We start from the raw sequence: 25,310 nt of genomic DNA, 5'->3' as shown, positions 1-25,310 counted from the left end.
AGAGAAAATTGTCCAACAAGTCTCAAACCTATTGTACAAGTGGCCGGTCGGTCCCGAACCTTTCAATTGTGCCAATTTAATCTTAAACCTTTTGATAACTTGTCGGTTTAACCTAAACCTTTCAACCGTATCAATTTAGTCCTAATCTTTTGAAAATTTGTCAATTTAGTTTTATATCTTTTAACGATTTAACAATTAAGTTCTTCCAGTCAATTTTAGTTAGAAATAGGCGATAGGATGATTAATCAACGTCAACCGTTCTAATTAACATGGCTCAAGACGAGCACGCAGATGAGAATAACATTTTATATTTTTTTAATAAAAGTTCGAATTATATTTTATAAATTGATTTTTTTTCTCTTTTCCTTTCTTTCCTTTTTTTCTTTCCTTCTTGCTCTAGCCGATCACCGGGCCTTGGCAATGGTCGACGACCGACCACCGGCGAGGCTCGATCTCGCCGTCACTAGGCTTGGTCGGCCCAAGACCGGCGAGGCCACTAGTGAAGTTGACCTTGCCGGATATGGTGAGGACTAGCCTAGCTCGAGGCCGGCGAGGCCACGGGTGAGGTTGACCAGCCAATAGAAGAAGGAAAAAGAAAAGAAAGAAAAGAAAAGGTTTCAAAAAATTTAAAAAAAAGTTCAAAAAAACTTAAAATTTTTGTTAAAAAAAATTTCACGTTAGCGCTATCCATGCCACCTAGGATGGGCACCACGACAAAATTGTCATATTAGCAATTTTCGGCTAATATTGCCGAAAAAGCTATATTGACAAATCGTTAAAAGGTTCATGATCAAATTGACAAATCCTTAAAAGTTTTAAGATTATAAGATTGGCAAAAGGTTTATGACTAAATTGATACAATTAAAAATTTATAACTGAATTGACTGCCGTATAACAGATTTATGATGTTTTGGACAGTTTTCTTTGTATAAAAGAGTTACATCTTAAATGGACAAACAATGAAGTGAAAAAGAGAAGAAAGATGAGTAATAAATAGGGGAAATTACCAAAAAAGTTCTAAACATATTGCAATTGTGCCAATTCAGTCATAAACTTTTTTTTTTTGGACGACTCAGTCCTAAACCTTTTGTAATTATGTCATTTCAGTCCATCCGATGAATTTTGGCCTTCTGGCACTAATATGGATGTCGGTCGGTCGGCAACCGAATAGTTTAATTTTTTTTTAATTTTTTTATAATTACCAGCAACATCCTTCGTGTTGTGGCGAATCTCTTTGACCAAAGCCTTCCATCCCCTGCATTAAGAAAAACAATCCAATTTACAAGTAATTGCACTGGAAATATTTATGAAAATCTATGCTTGTCGGATGTCATTGCTTGGATTATAGAAGAAGCTGGCAATTACAGGTTGAAGTACTTCTACAATTTTTTCCGAAGATCCAAGTGTTCTATAAAGTTGGATGGATCTAATCAAGTTTGAGGTGCTTGTTAGTTGGCCTAAGTAGTTACTAACAAAAACTTTGTTCGATTGCTTGATGTTCCAACACAAACACCACATTATGTGAAAGTGTCCTATCTTTTTAGAAGCTGTGAAATGAATGAGACTGACAGAACTGAAATACGTTACTCTATACATAGTGATGTCGTGTGCAAGCCGAGCAATTTGCCTCGATCCACCTTTTCCTCTGGAGATTGTTGACAGCTATCCCAATCTTAGTTTTCTGCGAGAAGTAGGCGACGGGCGTCCAAAACTTGCTTGATCCTTAGAACTTCACCAATAACTTGAGACTCTTCATCAATCTCATCACCGAAAGCCTCGGCGCCTCCAAAATCGCGACAGCTTTCCGGGTTCTTGTCCACCCCATCGCACCCGACATCACCCCTACCGTTGTCCCTGCTCCTTTTCCTTTCTTTACCCGCTCTTACACAACAATCTCCACCGTCGCGCGACATGGGCAGATCAGCATCGCACCTTGGGCGCGGAATCTGGGTCGTTTTGATTGTGAGCAGCTGCTCCGCAATCCGGTCCCTTTGTTCCCGAAAATCTCTCGGGGCGATCCAGCGCGGCTAGCGCGATCGCGGCATCGACGAATTCGAGTAAATCCGAACTCGTTGTTCTAACGAATTCTCTCCAGTCATTAGGCGATTCCCCCACTGTGGCAATGACTTTGAACACAGTGCTTGGTGCGCAAGAAACTATCAAAGAAACTGCGACGATACAAACGTCTGTTTAAGAGGGAAAATTACCAGTTGTCTTTATTTGTGTGCTTTCGAAATTACAAGGTGCTCTTCAACAGAGTGCTTGGTGCGCAAGAATAAATTGATGCACAGGCGATTCTTTATATATATATATATATATATAGGTGACCCAGGGAACCCCCGCACGGCTGGCAGTACGGGGTAAACCCCGGGAGCAACATGCGCTAGCCACCACACACGTGCCACCGGTTAAGCCGTTAAGTCGCCTGCCGGCGCCCACGGGATTCCAACTTCTTATATTTTTTGTTTTTTCCTTTCACGTAAGCAAATAGTTCTATTTTCTCACTCCAAATTCAAAACGACACCCCACATTTCTTTAAATATGAAAAATCATCAACATAACAAAAAAAAAAAAAAAATTGGTCTACGTTAGCCACAAAATTTGACATACATAAGAAGTTGGAAAAATTATATAAAAAAAAAGTCTTAAATCTATTACACTTATTTTACTTCTATCTTAAATTTTTCAATTGGCTAATTTAACCGAAAGACCTTTTGATGATTTGACAATTTAGTAATTCCGATCAATTTTGATAGGAAATCGTGAAGTCACCCATTCTACATGCCATGATCGACGCCGACGTGATTAATTTTTTTAAAAAAATTTGAACTTTTTATTATTGTTTTCATGTTTTCTTCTCTTTTTTATTTTTTTCTTTTATTTTTTTTTTTTAGTTATTTTTCTTCTAAGACCCTTGCCCAAACGGCCAATAGGCGAGGGCCGCAACCTTTGCCCGCTGACCCTTGCCGGTCTTTGTAGGAAAAACAAAAGGAGAAGAAAGAAAAATAAAAGATTATAAAAAATTTATAAAATTTAAGAAAAAAATTATAAAAATTTCACGACAGCATTTGCCGTTCTACGGGGCATAGACAGTGTCCACATTGACAATTTCCGACAAAATTTGGCTAGAAGAACTAAATTAGCAAAATCGTCTAGGACTAAATCGGACAAATTAAAAAGTTTAGAACTAGATTGAAACAAATGCAATAGATTTACGGCTATTTTGGAACTTTTTACTGAAAAATTATCAAGGCAAAAGTTGTTGCAAATGCACCCTAACGTACTGCTTGACGAGAAGAACTTGCATCTGTTTTTTTTTCTAGTAGGTAATTGGGAACCTACGGGACATACACACATGGATATATACACAAAGAAATGACTTTCATTGATTAGGAAAAAGGATTCGCATAGAGTATTCTTTAACATCATATTTTGCATTTCATTTCAATTTAAATGGACTAAGGGGCTATTGCATTTGGTCTATCTAATGATTTCTACCAATGTAGAAAGAAGTCGGCATTTGTAGGGCAGTGGGGTTCGAAGAGACATCAAAGTTGCTAGATTGAACTAAATCAAGACATTCTTAGAAAAGAAAAAAAAATTTGATTTATCAATTTATGGATTTGGCTTTGTTTGTTCTAAGAAGCGAAAATCAATAGATTTGACTTGATTGGTAATAGATAGATAATGACTAGAGGAAGAAAGAAGAATGCTATGGTGTATTTGGCCAACAGTAATACCGCAGTCAGCCAGCAATGTGGTGAGACATAAGATCACAACAGAACCATCGGTAAAACTTCCTCGGACATGCTTTCCGTCAATTCGCCACATAACTTCAGAACAACCAGACAGGATCAAACAGGCGATTCTTAAATTGCCGCCGCTACTTACAGGGGAACCTACCGCGTAAAACTGAAATTCAACTCCTAGCCAGAGGCCTGTAGAACCAGCTCGACCATGCAAAATTATCCACAATGGATGGTACCATGAGCGAACCATCATTCAAAACAGGACGGGACCATGACTGCAGAAAGCTGACTGACTCTGCCCACTAGTGACCATGCTAGGAAACTCCTATTACTTATCGATACCAAAGAAACCAATCTCTGGAGAACATAGAATCACCAGATACAGCGGTACGTAACATGCGTGCCAGTTACGTCACCACTGTAGGTAACTTTTACAACCTGACCCTTCTCAAGTCCGTAATACCTTGCGATTGCATCGTTCTTCAGCATCCTTGGAAGCTGGTGAGAAACAAAATAACCACACACAATCAGCACGATCTCCAATCACCAAACCAAAGAGAGTACACAAGCTTTTTTCCTATACCACCACAAGAATTCAAAAAGCACATGCTGGTGATTCCAGATAAGGAAATTCATTTTACTAGTGGTGCTACATTCCACGGTTCAAGCTTGGATCACGTAACTATGAATGCAAGTAGTGGATGCAGAAACTATGTAATCTAAATAAAGCACACAATTCATAGGACAATACTGTGTGTTGGGCAACTTCTAGAAAGCCGACAGACAGTTATTACTTGGATCATGTCATTTTCCATTATTAGATATGTGGTGTGTGACCAATGACCAGCAAGTAATGACCTAAACTGGAAACTCATTAGGGTACTTAGAATACTCAAAATGACAGCTACAAAAAAAAAAATCCGAAGCTGTTTCATCAATGACACCAATATTATGATCTACTAGATCTTTGAAGCACAACAAAATAACCTATAAGGCCATATAACAGAGTTAATCAAATTATGCATCGGTTATAATGCACCTTCATGCATTAAGTAAATGGAAAATCATTCACAAACTAGCGGCTACTCTAATGCTTTGCAGCTATAAAATTCTAAACCACAAGAGCTCAAACAGATTAAAAAAAAATTGGATGAAATTCCATCCAAACTGACATATCAATGCATTTTCTCTGCACCTAGATGTACATATTGTACATCCTTTAATTTCTCTATTTCCCAGTCTCCAATTTATGAAAACTAAAGCAACAAGAAAACCACCATTAAAACAGAGTTAAACAGACAGTTTCCTCCCTGTACAACTTGATGGACTTACCTAAATTCGCACATGACCACATTCACAGCCATATATTTAGTTCTCTAAGTACCTTAAAGTCTAAACTATGGTCAACTGGAGTGTCAAGAACTACAACTAGTGTTCTTTTCCAGAAAGAAGCTTTATGCAATGGAACTGAATATTACAGCTAAAATGTCAGCATGAGACAAGATATGTTATATGTATGTTGGAAGAGATGACAGTCCACTAACCTGCTTCTCCTGTATACTGTACTTCTTTAAAAGACTTTGCTTTTCTTGATCCGTTAGAACACGATGTTTAGGCTTGAGGACATGCTTAGTTATATTCACAAGCAAGTCGGTTATCTGACATGAACAGAAAATAATGGATGATAGGAGCATCAGGCGACAAACTAGTTAAGATACACATAAAGATGAAACCTGAGTCTCACATTAAATAATAGACAGCACCAGATGACAAAACCTTTTGATCATAAAGCAGATTTATAAGGAGCATAAATCCACATAATATTGGACCTAAAGGAGAATAGATTCATGAAATAAAACTTGAAGTCGTGCCAACATCAGGAATTGATAGGAAAATGCTCCAAGTGAGCGTAAGAGCAAGCAAACACAGGCAACATAAGTGACTCCATGAAAAGGGGAGGAAAAAGCCAGGCTCCAAAAGCATGAAAGCATTAGCAGCCCAAAAGTAATTCGAGTAGAAAAGAAGACGAGTATGTCTATTCTTTAGAGTCTTCTACTCCTTCGCTTTGCACACCAATCTAACCATCTAATATCTTCACTCACATACCAGAATACTATGTAAGTTTTTATCAAACTCAACCAGCAGCAAAAGCAAAAATAACCTTCTCTTCCTATCACAGGCCGGCCACATTGGTTCTCATTCACCATATAGGCTGTAACCGTTCTCATCCATGGCTTCTCAGCCATCCCATCCCCTCTCAATTGAAGCCATCTCAATCAGTGTTTTTAAAAACGTCAAGAGCCCTCAAGATGCAGACAGTCCCCCAATAATTAAGGCGCTAGACACTTGCACAAGCGAAGGGAGGCGCTAAAAGTTGCTGAGCGAAGGGAGTCACTAATGTAAAAGAGGCTAAAAAAGTTGAATCTAATTCTGACAGCACAAGCCATTGTTTGTCACTTTTTCTTCCTTATTTCTCCTTTTGATTCCAAAATATCTTTCCATACTTATACTTACCTTTATCTGGTAGGGATAAGCACGTAATAGACTAAGACACAATTAAATCTTTGCTAAAGTTCTTCCAGACGCCGTGAGCTGCTCGAGTAAGCGATGGCTAGGTGAAGTCACCTTGCCTAAGACTAGGCGAGGTGCCAAAGCTTCAGGTACAAGGTGAGGAAAATCCACATTGCTTATTGAATTTTATAATCAAATATTAAGTTTCCTGCACCATTCCAACAGGCACCTGCATTCCTTCCTCCCTCCATCTTTCTCTTTTCAAAATCATATTCCTCCCCTTTCAATATGAATATCCCTAAACATCACAATTAATAAAAATACTGACTTACTTGTTAGAACACACAACTGCATACATTATCTAAGGGAAGAAGTTCTTATAAGGTGTCTTGGCACATTCTATGCTTTATTTACTCAACGCCTTCACATCTTACTCCAACAAGTAACATAAAGAGGCTTCAGGAACATTAGGGCTACATTTGGATCTCGCAACTTTACTTCAACGTATGAGCCTTCTTTTTGCAACAACCACCTCAAGCACCAACAAGATTTAGTGATCTGTGTAGCACCTTTACCTCTAAAAAGAACTGAAGCTTACATTTAATCAACTTCGGAAAAAGAATAAAAAATCTTGGTTCCAATCAACATAAACTGCAAGCTGCAGCCAACATATGATCTACAGTCTAACGCACGGAAACGAGGGGGCAAAAGAAGTGAATAGAACAGCGTGATACCTGGAATACTTCAACTTTAAACGAGAAAAGATCCAGTGATTTAAGAGCTTGATTGGTCATTTCACCTTGCAAGACCAATATCAACCCGCTCAAACCTTCTTTGTTAGCAATTTGCCCACTAATATAACGGATACTATTGACTTTTACAGGACCAGGATTGCAAAAATACGCCAACACCTGCAGTCAGAGCACTTTTCAATTCACCGAAACAACAATTTTCTAATAAATGAGTATATGAAAAGTAGAAGTAATCGAAAATGCCAACTGAAAGAGCGAAAGAAGCTACCACATGCCACAAGATATGATTCAGTTTTCTTGTTAAAGGAAAAAATTAACTACATGACGCATTTCTTCTTCCAGAGAGAGCTGTCAATTTTCTGATGGTTTCCCAAGACTGAAGCAGAAATGCTCAAGAGACAAGGCTTTTGACACAACTCGAAACACTACGCTATGGTGGGGAACTTTAAAGCACAATGCTGATCAACTTGAAGTTCTGGAACAGCTGAGTGACTCCACCAAAACTACAAGATGACCCCGCCACAAAATAGTATGCGAAATGCTTATAACACAGTGTAAAGAAACAAGAGAGATGGCGGTAAATGTTAATAAAACCAACAAGAAGGAGGCTCTATGAGCAAAGGTAGCTCTTAGTGGGAATCAATTAATCACACAACATGCGAAAAGGATTCAAAACCCAAAAAAGCAGAGCATCTCCATTTTTTGCTGACTTGAGAAGGCACGCAAGCAAAGAATTTCATCACTGCACAGAGAAGTATCAAATTTGACAATCAAAACGCACGATCGATCGAACCGTCTCAGACGCCACTCTCACATTTGAAAAGCAACATTTCACCTCGCTCCATTAAAGCACCCGACGCCTAAGAGTACACCCATATCGGGAGACCATCACGTTAGAACCTATCAAAAAGAAGTTGGAATCGAAGGCTTACTCGCTTAGAAGGGTCGGAGCGGAGAGAGTTGGAAATGCGGAGGCGGTCAATGTCGGGGCTCTGGCCATGGGAGGCCCGGAACTCCGCGAGAGAAAGATCGATCTCGGAGGAGGCAATTGCGTAGCCCCTGTCCCGGAGCATCTCGAGGAGGGTCCTGCGGGCCAGGTAGTAGCGGTGGCTCTCCGTGCTGCCCTCGTCGACGTAGCTGCTCATGCACCGCGGCCGCGTCTGTCCGTTCGCCGCCGCCGCCACTTCCGGGCCGTCGACCTCCATTGCGCTTGCGGCTATGCCCTCTCCCTCCGAAGCAGAAGGGGAAACCCTTTTGGCACCGAGGTACGCTGTGCGTGGCTCGCCGCGTGCGGGAGAGTGACTTGGAGAGTGTGGCCGACTCGACTAAGAAGAACGGTGGACGGTGAAGCGACACTCTGATTGGCGGGCCGAACCGGACCTAGATGGGCCGGTTCACAATATTAACCAGGCCGGGGCCCGTACATTGACCCGGCCGAAAGAATTGGCCCCAGTTGGATTTCCCTGGAATCTGGCTTGAGTTTGATTCTAAAAGCAAATACGAGAACTGCTCCCGTCACGCGACGGACCCGAACCGTGTTTTCGATTAAGGTTGTAATCAGGTCTTCGATTAGGGTTGTACTCAGCTGGGGTCACAATGAACACGCTTTCTTAAATATTTTTTCTTGTTCACTAATAAATTGACTAATTAAACTCATGTTTTCGATTAAGGTTGTACTCAGGTCGGATCACAATGAACACGCTTTCTTGACGTTCGGGTCTGGCATGACCCGAGCAGCTTTTTTTTTTTTGGCCCGAACAGTTGACAGCCCTACTATTGAGGACTTATATCAACGCATCATTGCTTCATTCTTGCCTACAGAAAAGGCAACATGCACGCCGATTGTCTGCAACTAGCAAGTTCACAACATGGAAGAAGAAGAAGAAGAAGAAGAAGAAGAAGAAGAAGCTAAAGAGATCGCCTGTCATCCTCTAGACTTGTGCGGTCCGCCCAAATGGATTTCACTAAAGCAAAACTTCAGTTGTTAGCTAAGCAGCTAGAGGGTGAAACTTGAGCAACTATGATTGGAAGAAAAAAGAAAAAGAAAAAGAGGTTGATGAGCTGAGCACTTTCTTTTTAAAAAAAAAGTGTTTTTTTCCCATCAAAATTCAAAATGTTCTTCAAATTTCAGAGTATTTTAAGAAAATTATTGCAAATTTACGAGTCAATATTTGTATTTGGTGAAACTCCAGAGTGTTTCAGGCTAAAAAAAAGGCAAGGTGCATCGTGATAAGATTTAAATAAAGTAGAAAGTAAAAAGAGCAAAAATGTAAAAATCTATCCAAACATGCCCATATTAGAAGAGCTGGAGTTTGTTTCGGGGTTAATGATGAGTCGAAGACGCAAGAGTATTTTTTACTACTTTCACCGGAACAAAAGGAGTTTGTTACACTATACCAATGAACCCGTTTTAATTTTTTCTTAACTCCTGAAACTTTCGTAATATATACGAATTTTGACAGGATTGTTCATCACTTTTAGAATTTCGAACGAGATTTGTAAGTTCTGACTTTCGCTTGATCATAAATACATGTGCTTGAAAAATTTCGTAACGCTTCTATGCATTCTAAAAATTCAAGGTTTTGACATTCAATTAAAAGAATTTGGATATGAAAAGCAAATGACTTTTTCATGAGGAAGCCTCTGTTTTTTGGCAGTTTTCTCCCCTTTCATTTCGCCACTCACAGCAGATAGAAATGGCTTTGGCTTTAGGGTCTTTGGCCACTCTCTGTTTTTGCTCATCTCGTGACCGCTCGGATTTACACGACAGAGACTCAAAGTCAGTCTTCACATCGTCACTGTTGTTCTGTTCTTCTCCTGTTCAGCAGTAGTCTCTCCTCTCGTCCTGTCCACCCTTCTCTCATTCACTGGTAACTCGAAACTTGTTGGAAGTGACCCGAAAAAAGGGTCTTCCCTGCAGCTCCGGACAAGTGCTCCTGTCAGATTCTTTTAGTTGGTGCTGTAAAAATGGCGAATTTCCAGAGTCTTTCAGTGGGATTCAGCATGACATGAGCGAACGAAGCCACCAACCGCAATTTGTCACATTGCAATCAATGGTAATGTGGGGGCACAAGCAGGGCAAAGAGACGTCGTTTTTGGATGGAGTGAGTGAGTGAGTGAGTGAGCAGGTGGGAGATATCAGATAAAGGTTCCATCTCCCATCAATTAGGAAAGCTTGGACTTTCGTGGGGTCAGTTGGTGATGGGAGGTTGTTGGCTTGAGAAATTGGAAAAGGGGTCCTCACGTGGCCTTTTTACAGTTGGGTCAACTACCTTGGCGATGCAAGAATTCTCCTTAACGACAATTTCATGCTTCAGATTTATGTTCTAAAAATTTGATTTCTGGGAAAAAGATTGCAACTTTAAGGACTTTGTGATGTTATCTTAGATTTGTTTATAATCCCAGAAAGGATCTGCCAACTTTTTGGTAGATAAAGAAAGTGAATACAGAGGATTTGATGAGGGGAAGAAAAAGGAGATACAGGACAAGAAAGTTAGTGGAGATGGAGAAATTTCTCATTAGTATTTAGTGATTTAATACATGTTGAAGAGTGTACAGGATACTGGTTAGGCATTATTTACAAAATCCTTTATGCAGTGGCAATGGAAAGGATTAAAGGAATGGTAGAGCATTGAATATTTGGTAAAACTCATATATAATTCCTACCTACCCAGTAGGCGCCAAGTTGCTACCTTCCTCTCTCTCTCTCTCTCTCTCTCTCTCTCTCTCTCTAACCCGCCAAAATCTTGTCACGAACTCACATTTTCCATTTCTGGGTGAAGTCACAGACTAACTCCACATTAACATCTCTCTCTCTCTCTCTCTCTCTCTCTCTCTCTGACGTTCAAGACTTCCACAGGCAAAGAGTCTCCCAAACAGGAAAAAATGCAGGGAGGCCAAATGATAGTTGAAGAGAATACCAAGCTCTCATCAGTTCTAACTCCTTCTAAACCTGTACATCTTCTTTGTCTCTCTCTCTCTCTCTCTCTCTCCTTTCCAAGTTCCATCCATAGCAAATGTGCTTTTTGTTACTTAAATTCTGTGAATTGTGTGCTTACAGTCAGCTTTGTTCTTCCTCGATCATGTGCTTCGGTGTATTGAGAAATAGATTTGTTGAGGGAATTTACATATATATCATGCAAACCATAAATTGCTATATTATTAGTTATCTCGTCCAAACATATGCTTGGGGTAATATTCACTTTGTTGATTTCTATCCTTGCAGAGCTATATACAATCACTCACCAAGATAGTCGGCACTCTCGGACCTAATTCGCGATCCATGGAAGTAATCGAGGCATGCCTCAAGGCGGGAATGTCAGGTACGTTCTAACCGCTGCTCATTGAGAGATTTTGATTTACCTAAAGATAGTCCCCAATGTGTCCACAGATACTAATTTCGAATTTTCGTTTGGTTAGTTGCGCGTTTCGATTTTTCTTGGCTTGATGGAGACTACCATCAGGAAACTCTTGAGAATTTGAGGATGGCTATGAAAAACACTAAGAAGCTTTGTGCAGTGAGTAACCTGTTCTGGCATTTGTGTTTCCTCACAGTAATCTGCTGAATAGGGACTCCATCACTTCACGGTAGTTAACCTTCAAAGTGTTCACTGCAGTCCTCTCACACCGGGCATTATGACGCCACAAGTGCATCTCCGCTTTCAAGTTTCAACAACCCTTTTTAAAGCTTATAAGTTATCTCTAGTGTTTGTTTCCTGTTTCAAAAGATAAAAGGCATAGTCTGTCGTATTTTATTAAACATCTTAGGTGTTTGAAGGTACCTTGTCTGAAAAATTGCAAGTATTGATTTATTGTCAGATTATGCTGGACACGACGGGTCCAGAGATGCAAGTATGCAACAAAACTGGGAATCCAATTGATTTTAAGGCTGATAGTCATGTAACCGTAACTTCAGACCTTTCTAAAGAACTATCTGCTGAAGTCTTACCAGTTGACTATGCAGAGTTAGCAAAGGTATGTTTTTCTTCTGCACTATATTAATATGTTAAACATGAAGATTGTCATTTTCTCTTTAATAGGATGTAATCATGAAATAGACTGCAAGAGGACAAACACTAAACAGGATTAGACTCTGTGTAGTACTGCAAATGCTAAGAGTAATTCTCCTGGATATGCCTAGCCTAGATAAATCTTCTATATGCCTCTTCAATGCAGATGGTTCGGAAGGGTGACACGGTTTATCTTGGACAGCATCTCTTCACAGGGCATGAGACTGCATCTGTCTGGCTCGAGGTAGCTTAGTAACTTTGAAAGTTTCTTCGCCGTCCCTCCAAATTACAGAGTGATTGCGTAGCTTAATCTTGTATGCTAGTTCTGTTGACGAACTTTGCAGGTCATGGAGACAAAAGGTCAAGATGTCATTTGCCTTGTGAGAAACAGTGCCACTCTCGCAGGCTCTATGTTCACTGTCTACGTATCCAATGTCCCGATCAACTTGCCCACATTAACTGAACATGACAAGCAGGTACTGCTCACATCTTTACAACTTCCAACTTTGCGATCTGGACTTTCAGTTTTCTCGTGTATAGGACGATGTACTAGTCAGCCAAATATTAGCCATTGTTCAAGTATAGATTGCCTCCTGAGAGATTTTCTTTCTCAACGACTAGAAAGCTTGTTTATACTGTTTACATAAGAAACAGAATTGACGGGAACAAGGTGGTCTACCATTTAATCAATGCTGCTTAATTTTTGCCTCATTTATTTATAGAAAATAACTAGCAGTTTGTAAGGGGAACGCAAATTCCTAGTTGCTCCTATGGAAGCTGTATTGCATTGTCCATTTGCAGATATTTTTATACTGAAACAGCAGCAAATTTTGCCGCCATAATCATAGTTTCTTTGCCGTGATTTGTTTAGTTATGTCTTCTGGTTGGACTACATCAACCATAGAAATCACTCTGTCTCAGTTCAGTTTTTGCTGGATTTATGAGTGTCCAGTTCCTTTTCCTTCAAGGCTTAAGATAGTATAAAACACACACACCACAGTAGATGAGTGAGACTTTGATAACCTCAGGATCACTTATGGACTTCACTGTTTGTTGCCATATATCTTTCTATTGCAATTCTGCCAAAATCATTTGAAGTGATCTCGCTGCTGCTATTTTCCATGCTTGACAGGTTATATCAAAGTGGGGCTCACGCAACAATGTTGATTTTATCTCTCTTTCATACGCCTGTCACGGGGAAGATGTAAAGGAGGTCTGTTAGATCACAACCTTTGCTTTATCTTTTTCTCGTCGGGTATCATATTGGAGTCACTCCTAGGTAAAATTTGGTTTTTATCGAAGTAAGAAACCATATACAGGAAGGATTTACAAGCAGACAGCATATTGTAGAATTGTTTATGTTAGGCACTGGCCTTAAATGAGTTCTTTTCTACAGCTTAGGGAGTTCCTTAAGAAGCAGAATCTCAGCGAGACTCAAATATACGCGAAAGTTGAAACCGTGGAGGTGAGCTGACATTTTGACAGGATAAATGATTACAATCTCTGTTTTTCCCGTAATCATGATCCTTGTGGTATCTATAATTCAGGTTTAGCATTCACATTTCCTTTTAGTGCGGAGTTTGAAGAATAGTTCTTGTGTTAACCATGGCTTCATTTCGATTCAGCCCTTTCCTCTGACCTGTGTCACTTGTCTACAATCATGCCAGGGCTTGAAACATTTCGACGAGATACTGCGGGAAGCAGATGGCATAATCTTTGGTCGGGGAAACTTAGGAATTGACTTACCCCCAGAAAAGGTCAGGGCAGTCATTTGTAGATACTTCTAATCAGTACCAAATACACTCTTCTCTTGCTTATCTAGAAATTGATACATGAGTCAATGAATTCTCTTTATGACGCTAAAATTAATATCAAAGGGTCCATGATGGAGTTATTAGTATAGTCATTAATCTGACTTCATAAGAGATTTACTTCCCAATACTGTATATCAGATGTATGAAATGCTCTTCACTTCTATAGTACGATTATCCTAGCTGATCAATGTCAGCTCCTCGTTTCCTAGGTCTTCTTGTTTCAGAAATATGCCGTGAGTAAATGCAACCTCATGGGCAAACCGGTCGTAATTACTCGAGTGGTTGATAGCATGACTGGAAACCTGCGTCCAACTCGGGCAGAAGCAACTGATGTTGCTAATGCTGTTCTTGATGGTTTGTGTCACAGTGAACTCTGACGGTACAACATTTTTTCACATGCATGACTCCTCTGCAAACTTCAGTAATTTTCTTTTTTGTGTAATTAAACAGGTGCCGACGGGATAATGCTAGGTGCAGAGACCCTTCGGGGTCTCTATCCAGTGGAGTCCATAACAATTGTGGGCAAGATTTGTGCTGAAGTAAGTGGCTAAGTGATAGGAGGAATGTTTCATTCGAAACAGTAGCAGTCGCTGGGATGGTATTATACCTCTAGGTCTATGTTTTCTCACGCCGACGAATGTTACTTGACGGGGCTTAGGTGATATTGCAGGCTGAGAATGTGTACAACCATTCCCTCCATTTCAAGAGAATCATCAGATGTGTTGAAGAACCCATGTCCTATGCAGAATCCGTCGCCTCATCAGCGGTACTAAACTTCTTCATGTACCAGCTGTCTAAAGATGATTTTTACAGGTCGACTTGGACCCATAAAAGCCGCTCTAATTATCTTGTTTGGTATGTCTGAAGGTACGTTCAGCTGTTAAGGTCAAGGCTGCACTAATTGTTGTTTTCACATCTTCCGGCAGAGCGGCAAGGTGTTTAAACAAATGCTTATGTTTCAGTTTTCATATCTCACTTGGATCAAGACTTCCAGTATATAAAAGATGATGTGACGATTAAATGTGGCGTGACATTATTTGTAGGCTAATTGCAAAATACAGGCCATCTGTGCCTGTAGTTGCGATCGTGATCCCTCGTCTCCGGGCGAATTCACTGAAATGGACTCTCTCTGGCGCTGCGCAGGTAATGGATAAGTTCTCCCAGCCTAAGCTGGTTTGATCCTGTGTTCGGTTTTCGAAACATCTCTTATCCGATGAGCTTTCGATGAAACAGGTTAGGCAGTTGCTTGGAGTGAGAGGTGTTTACCCAATTTTGGGTAGCCCAGATGCTGTAAGAGCTTTTCTTTCTTCTTCCTCTATATGTTTCAATGTGTGCAAAGAACATCTTTCTTTTCACTTGAATAGTTTGTATTGGTCTATCTCTTGGTGCACTTGGCACATAATTTGGAACACTTGCAGCAGTCAATTGTTTTCTTGATTGCACATCGATGCAGGCGACTTCAGGCGGTGAAGAACCTGGACTGAGACTAGCTATTGAACATGGTAGATCGGTCGGATTGCTCAAATCTAACGACCGCATTGTCGTCTTCCAGAAAATTGGAGACTCGGCAGTGGTGAAGATCGTTGAGGTTCAAGGCCAGCTCTTGGTATGAGACATGTCGAGATCACAGCCCAGACGTTTCACTGCTGCCCACCCGGGGTCTCACTTCGATTCTATAAGTCCTCATTATCTGCATCTCCCTCGCGATCTCATCGTCGTTTCACTCTTATTCCCCTCTATTGAATTATCCCCAGTTTCTGTTCATTTACTGGGCAATGAATTGGATGGATGCTGTGGAATATTTGCCGAGTAAAACTTTTATCGTGAACGAAGGACCCCGAATAGGAGAGATCAAGGGAATTCAAACATATGGAGGAGATACACAAGCATCTTGAAGCTATTTCAAGCTTCAAATCTGGCATCTTTCAAACAGCAAATTATAAAGCCTAATAATAGCTACTATTTTCGAATTGAACGCCTTTGACAGTAATAAATCACAACCTACCCTCTTCTTTCCACGGTGTCCAGCGCCGGTCAGCGTATGCTATTCACCCCTTGTTGCAGACACTCCACACTTGCTGCAAAATGTGAGCACAATTGCTTAAGTAATGGATTCGAAATACTAATTGCAGACAAACAGAATGTTTGTGTACATAAGAGCACGTCTGCAAAGAATATAAATTGGGAATCAGCACCGGCAAAAATGAAAGAAATCTTACAATATGCAAACTGCAAAGTGCTATGTAGAAACAGAAATAACCACTGCATTTGCTTGCTCATATCTCGTCTTCCTCGAAAATATCTCGTTCAGGGTAGTCCCCAACCTGGAACACCACATAACGATGAGAAAATTCAAGTTAAGGACAGTGGCAGTTCGACAAGCAAAGGCCACAGAACCCAACTCTAGTTAACAAGGAGAATTTCATTTGGAATATTTGCAAGCATTTCTATTAATCCCTAAATGAAGAAAAATTCAACACATGAAAGTAATTGCATCTCACATTTTATACATGTCTCTTCGCGTGAACATGAATTTTCTTTCTTTTTTTTTTTTTTTTGGCCAGCACACGAACAATAAATTTCAAAGTAAAAAGTATGTTTCGAGAGAGATGGGGGCACATCCTTAGAAAATGATGCCCCACTTTTGGCAATTTTTACAGCTCGGCAATTGGCTCATAATTCACACATCTAGCAGTAGCAGTAGTAGCACGTTTTAAGTATTATATATAATAGCATCATCAAACTACAGTTGTCTCCTGACCTTGACTTTGTCTGGTCTGACCATTGCACCGTGAAGTGGAGGACACTCGAAGTAGCGTGCCCCTTTTACCCTGCAACATCAAAATGTCCGGTAAATATCTAAATGCGCAGGGACATCCATGAGGAAAAGAACTTACTCATGCTAGCACAAGCAGATGGCAGCAAGCACGCAAGGGAAGAGCAGAAAATAGCATGTTATTCTTGAGAATCTTTGCAGGAACAGCATTTATATGCCTTTCAGTCTATCAATCATTGCGACCTGAGAACCCAGAGTTTCGGAGATCTAAGAAAATAGAGTTGGCACACCTCAAGGGTAAAATTATACCCTTGAGCCTTTATTTTTCCTCCTGTTTTTAACAGGTGCTTTCAGCTTATTGCGAAATTCAACCATTTTTCAGAATAAAGCAAGCAGGGCATAGGTGCGGCCTGTGAATTGAGCCAGGCCTTGCTCTTTAGGAAGGCTTTGTTTGGTGGAAAACAGAGAGCAAGAAGAGAAGTATATCATATGTTTTCCAATTTGGGACAAAGATTTTGGCATAACAGAACAAGCTTCAAGATATGATATGCTGCTTAATAGCGTTCATCGATCCTTTCATCTATCTATCAATACAAGCACAGTATTGACTTTGTTAGCAATGTCATTACTATAATAACTCCTTTTCTCCACCAATGAACGCTAGAGTTTTAATCAGACTGACAGTGGGTCATTAACAGTGACAAGTATACATAACAACTCAAGTAAATGCCAAAAGCAAAAAATTGTTACGAGGTACATACATGCCATCATGCTTTCCCAATGGTTCATCATATTGAACTCCAATCCAGAAACCAGGGGCAAGAGATTCTGCTTTACCCACAAATTTTACTACTCCTCTTTTAGCCCCTGGCTCAACTTCACATCTATCTCCTACCTTAACAATCAAAGAAGACAAACCACAAATTATGTGCATCCTGTTAACAAAAAGCACAAACAGTCCAAAATATGACAGAAAGACAGCAAGAAACAAGACAAAGAAGAGATATGGAACAAGTCAAGAAATGCCCTCTGCGCCTGTAATAAGAAAACTTCAGCACAAATGTATATGTTCCACTTCACTTCCAAATAACAGGCCAAAATACAGATCTTATACTGGAAATGACCTTTACAGCAATCAATCCTATTGAAGTAATTTGCATCAACCACACTAACAAAAAGAAACATGGGCAGCAACTATTGACTAACAGTTAAGACTGCCAAAAAGTTCTCTAGTTTTAGTTTCTCTTGGATATGGAATTATCCTAACCAAAGCAGATGATAACTATTGCATGCAATATTTCGTATGATGAAGGAACGCTTTAAAAAGGAGCCCAGATTCATTGATCTCTTAGTGATGTAAAATAAGACGCTATTATGGTTTTTTAATATACTGCTGTCAGAGCACTCAGTGTGATCACTGCTCTTTGATTTTATTTTCTATTCACTCCACACCTACTTTCTACTAAGAAAGCTTCCCCTACTTGTAACCATATTTTTCTGAGATATATGAATGGCATCATATAAGAGACAGTTGATCACCAAAGGAGAAGTAACCAAACTAACTGACCTTGACACTCATGCAGAGATCTCCCATGTAGTTGTCTGTTATCTGTAGATAACGGTAGTAGAAAACTTCAAATGCTTGATCAAGAAATATTGTTGAATAAGGACAAGGGATCATTGATTGGACAAGCATGATGCGGAAACAGTAAAAAAAAACTTCCATGACTGGCATAAAAAGTACATTTGATGAGGGGAAAAATCAATTTTCTTCAGAAACACGACTTAGGAGGTGATACCTTTAAGCTAAGTCAAACTCGAAAGGTTACCTTCGGTTCAAAAGCTGATGCATTTTGGGTTGCGATTTTTTCCTTAAATTTTTTGAAAGTTCCTGGAAAAGAAAAAATGCATCTTCAAAACCATTCAATGACAAGATGAAGCAGTAAAATCAGAAAACACAAATGCGCACAATAAGCAATGAACTGTAGGGTACATACGTCCCCCAAACAAGCACCGTTGTGATTAATCCTTCAACATCAGCCATCATCAACTTCTTCTTCATTTGCGCTCTTAATACTATCATCCATTTTCCCAGGCAGGACGGTATAGGCCGATAGAATATCCATTTTTATTTAGTAGTAGTAGCACAGATTGTTATGCATTTGCACCAACTTGTTCTTGATAACTTTTGTATATGAGAAGCTGATTAAATATTTTTTTCAGCCTCCATGATTAAAAGTATGATACGAGTAAAGTGAATGCAAAATGATTAGATGAGCTTTATGATAAATATACTTCAACAAACGGATGGGAAAACATCATGCTAAGAACTCACCATCGCGTTTGTCATAAGCTTCATCTGAAATTTGATATTTTTCCACCAGTGAAGTATCTTCTAGCCAGCCACCAGAGGTGACAGATGATGGATCAAGATCTATAATATGCAACCGATACCTTTTTAAGAAAAAAAGAACACCAAGCTATTATACAGTAATAATAAACAAACAAGACAGGGGTCCAACGTAAGAAGAATTTCAAGCGAAAAATTGCTGGTTTGTAGTTGATAAACTAGGAGACAAAGAGAACATTCACTAAATCACAAATCACAAGTAACCAACGCGGCTTTATTCCTTCCCTAAAACATGATCTGGTTAACCATGTAAACAGAGGGGCAGAAAAGTATTACCCTACTGCTACGAAAGCTGGCGATTTAGCATGCCACATGCCACAATCAAACAGGGACTCCAGAAAACCTCAAGCATTCCGAAATGCACAACCAGCATACATCAAATCACAGAAATGGGAACTGACCCATCAAGTGGAGAATAGAAACCAAGCGGCCTGGAGTTATCATCCAAGTTGGAAACTTTGGAGCCAGTGTCATCATAGAGCTCGAGGCACATAGAATCCATAGACGTCCCGCATTTCCTCCAGAGCTTCTCTTTCACAGACTCCACCGGCGTCTGCCCATTAACAGGAAAATAAAGGAACAAGAAGAGAAAAAAAAAAAATGCAGCTTCATCAGATTCAACACTCGTCAGCTTCCCTCCATAGAAAGAAAGCACCAACATCGAAACTGCGAATCAAACCCTGAAGCTAAAATCCCTGCCATCACCAACCAAAAAAAACGAGGACCCGATGGCCCAGTTACCTGAAGCGAGAGCCGGATTTCGGAAGAGAAGGTCTTGAGGTTGGAGTGAGAGAGTCGGAGAAGCACGGACTCGTCCCCCGGACGCTGCTGTAGGCGGGTCGCCATCCCCTGTGCGTTGCTCTGCTCCTGCTGAATCACCCAGATCAAGAAAGATCGAAAATGCTCGATCTGGACTCTCTCAACGAATGGAGAAGCGAGTTCGCCAAATGACAGTGCTGAACCCAGAGAGTCTCTCGCTCGCTCGCTCGCTCGCTCGAGTTTTGATGGGGAACAGGCCCGTTCAATGGGCGAACACGCCTCTGCACAGTGGAAAAAAAATTAATTGCACAAAAAACCCAACTAATATACCTGTAATAAATTTATTCCAAATTATTTTTTAAACACAAAAAATTTCAAAGTATAATTTCACCCCAAACTGATACATCTGTGACAAATTTATTGTTAATTTTCGTTAAATATAACCGTTAAAGTGCTAAGTTATATAATACATATCAATTGATCGGTTTGAAATTTTTTGTGATATTAACACAATTTAACGGAAGGTAAATTTGTCACAAGTATATCAGTTTTGAATTTTTCGTGATAAAAAAAGTTAGTTTATGGTAAATCTATCACATATATATCAATTTAGGGTTTTTAGTGGTCAAAGTTTGGGATAAATTTGTCATAATCGTATCGGTTTAGAATTTTTCGTAATTAAAAAAATAATTTTTGATAAATTTATCATAGGCATATTAATTTGGATTTTTTTATGGTATTAATAAAAAAAAAGACTTTTTGATTCAGAGTCCTTCATTTTTCTCCAAATTTTAGACATTTGGTTTCACTTTTCCTACTTCTCTACCTTTCGCGGGGAAATCGATCCACGAAAACTTCATTGGGATGGCTTTGCCACAACCATTTCCCGTTCGTAGAAAAAATAACATTTTTTGAAAAACATTTTTTAGAAAAGAATGTGTTATCGATTAGGAAAAATCAACCCTCAGTAAATATTTCATTAGCAATAAAAAGTTATATTTAAATATTTACACCGATGATAAATGCATTTTTCGTTTATTTATTTTTATAATTGATATAAAAGATCATTTTTGGATAAAGTTTTTCAAATCGTTGATTTTCAACAATAGTTATGTGCTCGAGTTTCCTCTTAGGTTCTGTTTTTTTAGCAGAAAATGTGACTTTTTAGAAAATATCTTTCAAAAAGTCATTTTCTAATATTTTTGGATGTATGAATAAGACCTGAAAACGAACCAAAAATATTTTCTATCGTTTGATAAGGAAAAATTACATTTAATTTTCTACGGCGTCGTTTGGTCGAAAATTACTGTAGTGAACTAGCCCAAAGTCGATGAGCTTGTCCTTCGCCTGTGGCCAGCAACTAGAAGAAAGATGAAAAAAGAAAGTATAAAATATAAAAAGATTATTGAAAAATGTTATTACCATTAATTAAAAGGAATGGAAAGAAAAGGGAAAATAATTTATTCCTTTCTAGATTTTCTCCATTTTGTAATGTATTTTTTTCTATTGGTGAAAAATATTTTTCTTAACTACTTTATTTTCGGTGAATTAAATATTGAAAAATTGGAAAAACTTTTTCACGAAATTGTTTTCCATCATACAAACAGAGCATTAGTTCATTCAACTTCTATTATGGAAAAAAAAAATGGAAGGTATTGTGGCAGGCCTTGATGTCAAAATAGGCCCAAACTCTTTGCATGGGAACCTAGTAGCTTGGCGGGGAGCGCCGCTTAAAAGTTAAAACCGGCCTCGGCCGGTTCGGTTTTTGATTAGAAATGGATTTTATCTTAGAACCGATCACCTCTAACATCTCTCCATGGCAAGATTATAAGTATCTAGGTCTTTTTTGAGATTTTAGGGCTGCACATGTTAAAATTTTAATGGTGTTTTTTTTTTACAATCGAGGTTTTCCATGTGTAATGGACTATTCCTCGGAGTTGTGAGGGTATGTCAATGCCACCGGGTAAGTCCTCAAGACATGGTCGTTGGAAGTTAAACCTGGAACCTCATCGCTTTAACTGTCTAAGGCCTAGGAAGCTCGACCAACTCATCCAAGGCCTCATTGGCTTAAAATTTTAAATGTTCATCTATTTCTTTCTCTAAAAACACATTTTTTTTTCCCATATTATTAGAGCAGAAAGTCCTAAACTCAAATATTTACATACCTTTTATTTGCGTTTCCAATCAGATGTTTCCACACTCCATTTGTAGACCAAAATCTAATGTATACATAAAGAAGAATGCAGGAATTATTAGACATCAAGTCACGCATTCTTATAAGAGCTTAAATTCTTAGGTTATCGGTATTGGTCCATCGGTCGAACCATCAAGGACCAGACCATGATTAGTGCACATGAATGGAAGCTATGGTCCATTTTGGGCTCATTTCACACTCTCAAAAGATAAAAGTATGTTCCTAGTTCGAGGACCTTGCCCTCATTAGGTATGTTTCTAGTTCCATCTAGAGAATGGACCTCATCTCAAAACCAATCGTCCCTAACATTTTCACGATGAGATTACGAGTTTCTCGGTCTTTCATGCTATTTTAGGGCCGCATGTGTTAAAATTTTAAAGGTTGGTCCATGCCTTTCTCTAAAAACTTAAATTTTTAAGACGTCCGGATGTATCACATAATTTTTTTTCACATTATTAGAGCAGCGGGTCACGAACTCACATCTCTACGGACCTCTTGTTTGCCTCTCCAATCAGATGTTTCCATGCTTCACTCTTAGACCGAAATCTAATATATACGTGAACAAAAGTGCGGGAATAGTTAGAAATATCAAGTCACGCATTCATCTACACAACACTGTTGGTTATCGCTATTGATCGATCGGCCGAACCATCGAGGGCCCGACTATGATTAGTGTACATGAATGGAAGCTATGGTCCACATTGGGCTCATTTCACACGTGGTCAAAAGATGGAAGTATGGGTTAAGGACCATTGAGGCGGCTATCGCTATACGCCATCTCTGGCCTAAGAAAGGAACACTGTGGTCCCATACTGTCAAAACCTGAAGAGGCCTCGAATCAACTACAAAAGATGTACTTCTCAATGAGCAAATCGAAACATTTTTTTAAAGAAACTCCCTGTAAATTCACATGAACATGTTGGGTTAGCTAAAAAAGGAATTAATCTCTTTTTTTTATCAGAGTCGGTTTGGGAAAAAAGATTATCGGAAAATGCTAATGAATGTGCAAAATTATATTGCCACCAATGTCAGCAGCAGAAAAAAAAAATTGTCTTTAACCTTTCTTTCGAACTGCTCTATCAAGCAATAGATGGACCAAGCCTAGTTTTAACTGATAGAGCAGATCAAACCAAAGACTTAGAGATTTCAAAACCGTTTGATTTACAACATATTGGTTCATGATTCGTGATTCTGATCTTTTCTACAAGCTATCTGTCAAATTTCTCTCGAGTACAGTATCTCATCTCTTTTGTTCTCTCTCGCTCTCTGTCTTTTGTTTTCCTCTTTTTCTGATGAGTGCTGATGATCATCCTCCATATCGTCAGAAGCAAAATTGGCAGCAACCCATCTCCATGTCGAATGTGTGTACACGAAGCAGCTGTCTCTCCATCTTTTGTCCAACCGTGTATACGTGATCCAGCATCCAAAGCCCTTCCTTTGTGTATACTATTTTCCTCGAAAAAAAAAAACAGAGAAAGAATTTCCGGGGGCGGCTTGATCAGACCACAGCGGCAATGTCGCTGTATCTGGGCCTTGTTCTGTCGGGGGAAAGGCTCTCTTCCATGGCCTTTCTCTTGCTATTGCCTGATGGTCTTGGTGATGATTGTTGTTGATAGTGTTCAACCTGTTCTTGCTGCTGTTGTTGCTGTTGTTGATGCTTTTGTGACTTAATCCCTTCTTCATCATCTTCTTCGTCTTCATGTTTCTCTTGTTCCTGATCCTTAGATACGGCTTTCATCATGTGGGGTCTAAGCCTTTTCAGATCTGATGGCCTCACTGGCTTCAAGAAAAATTCTTCTGCTCCTTCTTTTAAGCATCTGGAATTAAAACAGCAATCATACCAAATGAAGAAGATTAGTTAGCCTCCTAGATTCCCTATGCTTTCTTGAGAACATTGAGAAAACGGGTTCTCTGTTTTTTACCTGCCGATCCTTAAAGGATCATTTTCAGATGACATGATGACCACTGGGATGTTTTTTAAAGATGATGATTCCTGCACAGTCAAGAAACTCCTGTAAATATTTTTTCCTTTTTTCCAAACTTGAAATCAAAGTATTACAAGATTGTCCTCAGGGGCACTGAGTGTAAATAGGAATCAGCCACAAAAAGTGCAGGTGAAGTTAACCAAAGAAAGGAAAGTGCAGATCTCGAAACTTATATGCATCAGTGGGATCACAGGTCCGGCAATGGGTTTCACAAATAATTCGCTCCAAGAGATTAATCATTGATATTCCCAAGCAAGGGGCAGCTGAAAGTACACACCTTTTCTCAACCAATATCTATTTTGGAACGTGGAATCCGCATGAAAAATCATTTTTTGAAAGTCCTACCAATTGTTGGCAGACCAAAAACTTTCCAGGAAAAGAAAGTGATTCAGATGGGTGGAGGGAAAAAAAAGATTGTACCTTGATTTTCTTTAGCAAGTCATAGCCTGTCATTCCAGGCATACAGTAGTCTGTTATGATGAGATTCACTTCCAATTCCTGCAAAATTTTTTTTTTAAAAAAACACACAAACAAGAACGGGGTCAGAATCACAACCCACAAAAGAAAAAGTTGAGAGCAGGACCATGCTAAGGAGCAACCCAGGATCTCCAAAAGAAAAAAACACATGCCTGATGATGATTGTTCCTCAAAATGGATGGTGAATCAGAGTTGCTTTCATCATCCTCATGCAAGCCCAGAAATTCTAGAGCTTTGCTGCCAGAATCAACTGTAGTAACTGCCATTGAGAGAGAACAAGCATTTGAGAGCAAAGAACCGAAATATCCAGGAAGTAACAGGAGGAAACTTCAAGAAGGAGCAATCGCCATCACTGAATTCCCCCATTTTTCCAGGCGGAAAATGGATCTGGGTTTGGAAAGAACAAATCAAATAAAACTTAAAAAGAAAAAATCAAATCACCTTGATATGAGGAGGTCTTGAGGAGCCTCTCGATCAGCTTCCTGTCTATGACGTTGTCATCAACAGCTAAAACATGAAACCGTGACTCTGCTGCGGCCATGCCCATTGGGACCAATGCAAGAAGATCTGAAACAAGATGAGATTCAGAAGGAGGAGGAGGAGGAGAAGGAGGAGGAGGAGGAGGAGGAGGAGGAGGTGAAGGAGAGTTTATTTTTCCTTTGGTGGTTGTTTGGTGGTTTGTTTCTTTGTTGTGTACTTATTATGGAAGGAGCAAGGGAGGAGAGAAGAGGCTTTGTATTGGGAAAAAAAAAAAAAAAAAGCAAGACCCACCAAAATCCACACCACCCCCCACAAAGCAAGATCTGACCAGATTTTCATCCCAAATCTTCCAACTTGATTTTCAATTACAGGACAAGCAATGCAAAATCAAACA

At 39.5% G+C, this 25,310-nt stretch overlaps 4 protein-coding genes across 6 annotated transcripts; 1 reads left to right on the top strand and 3 right to left on the bottom strand.

The window, feature by feature from the left end:
• Positions 1-3,747: 3,747 nt before the first annotated feature.
• On the bottom strand, positions 3,748-8,325 carry LOC115737655 (DNA-directed RNA polymerase V subunit 5A). The gene is made up of 4 exons (XM_030669881.2): positions 7,945-8,325; positions 6,995-7,171; positions 5,294-5,407; positions 3,748-4,247 (listed from the first exon to the last, which is right to left on the bottom strand). The coding sequence occupies exons 1-4, from the start codon at positions 8,215-8,217 to the stop codon at positions 4,122-4,124; spliced, it is 690 nt and encodes a 229-aa protein (XP_030525741.1). The 5' UTR covers positions 8,218-8,325; the 3' UTR covers positions 3,748-4,121.
• Positions 8,326-10,743: 2,418 nt separating this feature from the next.
• LOC115737653 (pyruvate kinase 1, cytosolic-like) lies at positions 10,744-15,663 on the top strand. 3 transcript variants are annotated; one of them, XM_030669877.2, is made up of 16 exons: positions 10,746-10,945; positions 11,238-11,334; positions 11,432-11,529; positions 11,831-11,986; positions 12,188-12,265; positions 12,366-12,497; positions 13,154-13,234; positions 13,418-13,486; positions 13,689-13,778; positions 14,045-14,189; positions 14,286-14,374; positions 14,506-14,601; positions 14,703-14,770; positions 14,879-14,978; positions 15,069-15,125; positions 15,289-15,663. In XM_030669877.2, exons 1-16 carry the CDS (start codon positions 10,898-10,900, stop codon positions 15,445-15,447), a joined length of 1,563 nt encoding a protein of 520 aa, XP_030525737.1. In that variant the 5' UTR covers positions 10,746-10,897; the 3' UTR covers positions 15,448-15,663. The 3 variants fall into 3 exon arrangements, with proteins under 3 accessions (XP_048138183.1, XP_030525737.1, XP_030525736.1); XM_030669876.2 differs by having other exon boundaries at positions 10,746-10,966; XM_048282226.1 differs by lacking the exons at positions 14,703-14,770; positions 15,069-15,125; positions 15,289-15,663 and having other exon boundaries at positions 10,744-10,966; positions 14,506-14,702.
• Positions 15,578-19,987, bottom strand: LOC115737654 (tubulin-folding cofactor B-like). The gene is made up of 9 exons (XM_030669878.2): positions 19,763-19,987; positions 19,423-19,574; positions 18,947-19,065; positions 18,441-18,502; positions 18,179-18,220; positions 17,373-17,506; positions 16,597-16,666; positions 16,055-16,159; positions 15,578-15,913 (listed from the first exon to the last, which is right to left on the bottom strand). Exons 1-8 carry the CDS (start codon positions 19,865-19,867, stop codon positions 16,112-16,114), a joined length of 732 nt encoding a protein of 243 aa, XP_030525738.1. The 5' UTR covers positions 19,868-19,987; the 3' UTR covers positions 15,578-15,913; positions 16,055-16,111.
• A 3,101-nt stretch (positions 19,988-23,088) lies between these two features.
• On the bottom strand, positions 23,089-25,310 carry LOC115737656 (two-component response regulator ORR3-like). The gene is made up of 5 exons (XM_030669884.2): positions 24,878-25,310; positions 24,589-24,695; positions 24,380-24,457; positions 23,897-23,967; positions 23,089-23,791 (listed from the first exon to the last, which is right to left on the bottom strand). Exons 1-5 carry the CDS (start codon positions 24,981-24,983, stop codon positions 23,473-23,475), a joined length of 681 nt encoding a protein of 226 aa, XP_030525744.1. The 5' UTR covers positions 24,984-25,310; the 3' UTR covers positions 23,089-23,472.

This window comes from Rhodamnia argentea, chromosome 7, assembly GCF_020921035.1.
Source record: "Rhodamnia argentea isolate NSW1041297 chromosome 7, ASM2092103v1, whole genome shotgun sequence".
Taxonomy (NCBI): domain Eukaryota; kingdom Viridiplantae; phylum Streptophyta; class Magnoliopsida; order Myrtales; family Myrtaceae; genus Rhodamnia; species Rhodamnia argentea.
The sequence above is the reverse complement of the archived record's forward strand: the minus strand, read 5'-3'. Positions and strand labels throughout refer to the sequence as shown.